We start from the raw sequence: 5,975 nt of genomic DNA, 5'->3' as shown, positions 1-5,975 counted from the left end.
AGCTAACTTCCACTAAAGTTACTTCCGGTTGTTGTTAATGTTTGGGGTTTTTTATGCTTCTTTAAGTGAAGGGATTCGTTCAGGTTCATATCTAAGAATCTGCCATAATGTGCATTTTCTATTTAATTGCAATTACATGTACTATCTTTATTATTTGATTGCTAAGTATGCCCAGTCTTCTAAAGAGCTTGCGACTTGTCAAGTATAAAAAGAAACTTTAACAACAATCATGCCTTCCCTGCTTTCTTCTTTTTTTTTACATGGCAGAAGTCAAGATTTTACCAAAGTTTGCAAGCATGAAACTAAATATGTAGAATTGGCAAATGCCATTAAAACAAGACTTGCTGTCTTATCAATAGCAAGTAACATTAACTTCCAGCAAGTTTCATATATCATGTCCAATGTCAATGGGATGTCTGCCATTCTGCATGCTGAAGTTTACTCCATGATTAAATCCAATGTGAACATGCCGTGGAGTTGCACTTCAAGGTTTGACATCAAATCTGAAATCAATGATGATCAGTCAAAATTTCTGGAACAGAAGACTAAATTGAGGTTAATCAACTTCAGGATGTGTACGGCAGTTCTTGGTGTGCCAACATGGCCAAGGACAAGATAGAGCTCAAGTCGATCTAAAAAGGATATCCGACATTAATAAATCTACATGTGCACTCACTCAGTATTGTGTGGTCTTCACTTCAAGATGTTTTACTATTACATCCATGTTTACCTTACTGTATTAGTATTCCGTATAACTTACCAATTAGCCGTATATACCACCTTACTATTTCTTTTCTCCCTCTTTTTCCTCCCTCTATTTCTTGTTCTCTCCCCTTCTCTCTTTCGTTTCATTTCCGTTATCTACCTTCTCTTCTCTTTTTTATTTTATCTCTCTCTCTCTTTCTCTCTCTCTCTTGCGCTCTTGGCTTCTGTTCATTGAACTTAATTCTTCTTTCTTTTTTTAAGTCAATCTTTTATTTTTATTTTTTTTTTCATATAAACAATATACAAATTAATTCATGACAAGATAACACAAATTTCATTATAGTAACATAAATTCCACATTGTCAATATTACGAATGAAAAAGAAAGAATTTTGTATGTAAAAAAGGAAAAGAGACAAAGACATCAAACAGAAGGGAGCAAAATACCACCCAATCCCATATCCGGAGAACCCGCTTACAATCTCATTAACTCAAATGTTTAAATTACAAAATTACAGTTCTTTTTCTGACTCGATTTCTCTTACACACAAACACATACACATACACGCACAGTCTCTCTCTCTCTCCCTCACTCTCCCTCACTCCCCCCCCCCCCCCTCGATCTTTTCTCTGACCTCGTTTTTCCATGTAATTCATTTTCCAATGCTAGCACTTAACATCTGAATGGCATAGGCTATGTACCTCCTTACCGGAAGGAAAAATGAAATTAGTGAGTGCAGCACCGAACATATCTCAAATCGTCATGTTGAGGTCGCTATTTCCTCCCCGGGTTTTCACTCCGCGCCTATGCCTGGCATCTGATGGACGAGAAAAGGTGAGGTTGTTTTGCCATCGTAGAGAATTAAGATATCTCTGAATCAAATCTGGCAGCGAGCTCATCCGCTCTGGTGGATTTGGCATTGCTCGAGGAAAAACAAAAAGTCAAAGGCCACGATCGTGAGGAATATTGGGCTTTTAATGCCAGTAGGCCTACTTAAGACCTACTTCCGTACTCCTCAAAACCTTCCCGCCAAAATGAGGAAAATGTTGAATTTCTCATGAAAAAAAAAAAATTATATTTGTGATTGATATATCAAAAAGACAGAGAACGAAATGAATGAGCACAGTTGGCTTCTTTCCAATTCCAACTATAGGCCTATCATCCCTGAGAAATGCAAAGCAAAGTAAACAGCTGAATAAGAATATAACAAACACTGACATATATAATCTGTACACAAACATCAGCAAACACACAATCAACGTGCACACACACACACACACACACACACACTGACAAACAAGCACATACGGTAGGCGGACATAGTCGAGTCTCAATAACTATTGATGCTTCCTAGCACAGAAATACGTTCGATAAACACTCTTGTCTAGAATACCAAAGCGTGACGTCATAGCAATACATCCCATGTAAACTGGCTCTAATAAACAACTTCACATTGCGTGAGTGTTTATGCTTGCACCTGGTTCCAATCCAAGCTATAACGAAAGATTGCGACATCATCACGTCGGTACTCTATATGTACATATTGTTTTATTAGATTTTCCAGTAAAACATGAAAGGAAATATCGGCAGATTTTAGTTGTTCTTTATTTGTTGCATGTATTTCATTTAAAGTGAACTTGGAAACGCATTCGACATTTTTTTTCAAGTCCTAACGTGTTTGTTTTTGAAATGTGTATGAAATCTTGGAAAATAATCTGAAGAGCAATCAACTGAATTACGGTTTGGCATCTCAAAACCTTTCTTTCAACTGTAGTGAAGACCCCTGTCCTGCTCTTGACAGTTTAAACAAGGACATAAAAACAAAATGACGAATTTCAAATATCTTGGTAAGAACGAATGCTTTAAAATGACCATTGACATCGTAAATGGTTAAGAGCCAAACGTCGCTGCCCATCAATTTGTATTTAGCAATTCCCTTTTTATTCTGGTAAAATACCAATGATTCACATTGTTGGACAGACCAAATACCGTGTATATTAGTAAAGTTGAGATGCATGATGAGCATGTATAGTAAAGTTGTGGTGCATAATGAGCATGTATGATAAACAGGTTGAAGCGTTTTAATTGACATATTTTATATTCTCTTCTTTGAAATTCTATTGCTTACTCATTGTTCCTCTTAACCCTGTAAATTTGAAATCCTATATAGCTGATATTTTACAGAAGCTACCATGATCTATTCGTATAAGCAATGGGTGAAGAACAAAAGTTTAATATTTCCATAATAATGCATCGATTATGCTTGCTGGTAGTAGCTGGTATGATTTAGACCGGAAGGTTCTGTTTTATCCCTTAAAGGACTTCCATCGTATTACAAAAAAAGAAGAAGGTATGAACACGACGATTTCCTTTTATTTGCAGATTTCGCCCACGTCATGCATTGCCAGCATCGATATTTATGACAGATGAATGGTTACGCTACGTGAGTGTTTGTACAAAGGGCAATAATGCGAAAAGTCCATAAAATCATAACTTCTGGCAGAACGGGGCGCCCGCGACTTGTACACAGTTGTAATCTGCACACATCCATTTCACCCGTTCTTCTGACGAGGGGTGCGAGTGCATGTAGTTAGATTACTCTTTTTCTTCTTCTGAATAGCATTCTCCATGATCATGGCACTGTTTATACGGGATACGGACTCTTATCATGATATTTCTGATATACAATGTTCGTAAGTGAAAAGAATGCTTGGTGCTTTGCCATTACCGCGGTATCACTTGCCACTGAATTATTGTTGGTAAGTAGGCCTATAATAGAGTTTATACTATGCCGTGAGTGTATGTGAGTTTGACGTACTAATTTGCCTATCCCTTCTATTAAGGACCTGCTGATTTCACATCTGTTTTTATCTTAGACTACATGTTCCCCTATATCAAAAGGGGATTTCAAACGTGCTATTCTACCGCTAGTACTCGTTCAGATAGGGCACATTGACAACTTTGCAGCCTACACCTGTAGTATGACGTAGATTGTGTTGTTAACTGTGATATCAGCGCCCTGTGCATGTTACCCGTCAGATCAATGAGTGTTACCCGTATATCAAAATTAAAAATCAACTTCCCATACGGAGAGCCAGGTCCATTATCACACCAAGGACTGTTGCTCGTAAAGTTCTACAAGCTGTCAGGATTTTACGCGTGGATGTTTGGCGTGTGCTGTTTTCAGTCAGTGAAATGAGGTGGAACTGTGTTCCAACCCATAAACTATTCTAAAAAGCGTCATTAAAAACATCTGCTTCTGATCAATACCATGCAGCAAATGGAATTACTAATTAAGATATGGCTTGGACTTGTTTGATCTAACGGCGGAACAAACAGTACCATAACCATGATAACACATCACTGGAAAGGAATAAGTCAGAGTTTATCAAAAATTGTCGTGTAACAGCTGACATCATGTCCCCAACGATGAACAAAAAAAAAATCGTTTGCTTACAATATGTTTGAAGATGATTTATCTCATAATCGATAAATTAATCACAATTACCATACTGTTGTGGTATAAAGGCAAAACAACAAAAACAACAACAAACGCCTGAACCAAGATCATTGCATTTCATCGCAGAACCGGAGAAATTCTGTAGCTGTTCATGTGAGCAAATATCGTTTTCGGACTCTATCAATCTTCGGTGATTATAGGATATTATACTATGACTAAAGTTACTCTTGAGAGTTTCAGATGCACGCCTAACAACTGTCTGAGTCTGATTTTTTTTTTTTTACCCAAGCGTTCGCAACATTTTTTATATGCAATAAAATATGCGTCCCTCCTAAGGATTAGTAGTTGTGCGTTACAGGTTCATTATGGCTTGCTTGGTACTGCAACGGCTAAGATAATAGTTTGACAATCACAATATGAAATCATAAGCCCTTGTTGTCTCCTTTAAATTGTTTGCCAAAAATCAAGCCCATTATGTTTTAATTTCAGTCCAACCAAAGACTGATGTCTCAAATGTTCATCTGAAACTCCAGAGAAACTTTAGTCATGGTTTTATCAACGAAAACTTGTAGAGCCCGAAAACGATATTGTCTGGCTTACATGAACAGCTGCAGAATTTCTCTGGTTCTGCGATGAAATCCAATAATAGTCCTTAGGGGAGATATCTATTTTATTGCATATACAAATGCTTGGGTTAAAAAAGGCAAGCCGTACTGCTACTGGTGACAAATCTGTGATGCAGTGCGCATTCAAAAAGAAAATATGAAAGAGAAATGAATGCTGTATCATTATCGCTGAATACGTGACAGGAAATTGACTAGTTTCGATCCCGTTGGCATTTATCTATAATGGACTGATGTAACGCACATGAAGAGTCTCGCTCGTTTTTATATCACCCCCCCCCCCTTTCTCTCTTGCCTTGCCTGTTGTATGTCAAGTTCAACAGAATATACATTATCAAAGAGATTCCATGGTTATACGATATTTGCTGAACAGTCGACTGTAGGTGAAAGATCACATATACTATTCAAATATGAGGCCAAAAGGTCTATAAACAATGTACATTTGGCTGGTTGCCTGCGATTTTTTTTAAAAAGTATTTCCTATGCACTTTCATTTCATTCCGGTAGATGTAGGCCCTACGTGTTGATAAGCACAGCTATGATAAGTATGTTTATATGATAAGATAAATTTCGTCACGAGCAAAATGTCGCAGTTGGTTACTCTTGTCATTATGCTTATATTCTGTGTATAACATCAAGTACAAAGTCTTGATTAGTGCACGTGTTATTATTTTCTTCGTTTCTCTTCTTTTTTTCTCATAGTTTCCCATGAGCCATGCAGCGTTGAATTCATCAAACTCATCGAAGCTATAGCTACTCTGAGAAGAGAATGCTTCAGTCGCCGTATCGCGGTAGAATCATTGCTAGGAAATATCTTTTTTTTCACTTCAGAAAACAAATGTACAGAGATCGTTCCTATCGTATAGGCATAGGCCCTATCAGCAAATCTTTTGCCATGTTGTATCAATGGGCTTTGAATTACTATCTGTGCAATAAAAAACAGTGAATTAGTAAACATATTCACGCCACTTGCATCCATATTTCTGCTTTCCTAAACGCAGGCAAAATTAAGAACCCCCCCCCCCCCCGCAAAAAGAAATAATAGTAAGACAAAGCTTAAGACCAAACGCTCTTTCTAAACATGAAATCAGTCGACACAAAACCACTCATCGAGCGATCAACCTCGCTTTCATCGAAGAAATCATATGGAGCTGACTTCGAACTGACGTCATCGTCATCTACTTTTG

General features: G+C 37.5%; 1 protein-coding gene across 1 annotated transcript in view; it reads left to right on the top strand.

The window, feature by feature from the left end:
- Window positions 1-3,267: 3,267 nt before the first annotated feature.
- Window positions 3,268-5,975, top strand: part of LOC139731622 (solute carrier family 15 member 4-like) — a 10,092-nt gene continuing 7,384 nt past the window's right edge. Inside the window, exons 1-2 of the mRNA XM_071642511.1 lie at window positions 3,268-3,464; window positions 5,491-5,975. The exon at window positions 5,491-5,975 is cut by the window's right edge and continues 306 nt beyond it. Of these exons, the coding sequence (XP_071498612.1) occupies window positions 5,870-5,975 (106 nt within the window). The 5' untranslated portion in view covers window positions 3,268-3,464; window positions 5,491-5,869. The remainder of the gene's footprint in view (window positions 3,465-5,490) is intronic.

This window comes from Diadema antillarum, unplaced genomic scaffold, assembly GCF_040938485.1.
Source record: "Diadema antillarum isolate AM-2024a unplaced genomic scaffold, OU_Dant_1.0 seq00000382_RagTag, whole genome shotgun sequence".
NCBI classification, from domain to species: domain Eukaryota; kingdom Metazoa; phylum Echinodermata; class Echinoidea; order Diadematoida; family Diadematidae; genus Diadema; species Diadema antillarum.
The sequence above is the reverse complement of the archived record's forward strand: the minus strand, read 5'-3'. Positions and strand labels throughout refer to the sequence as shown.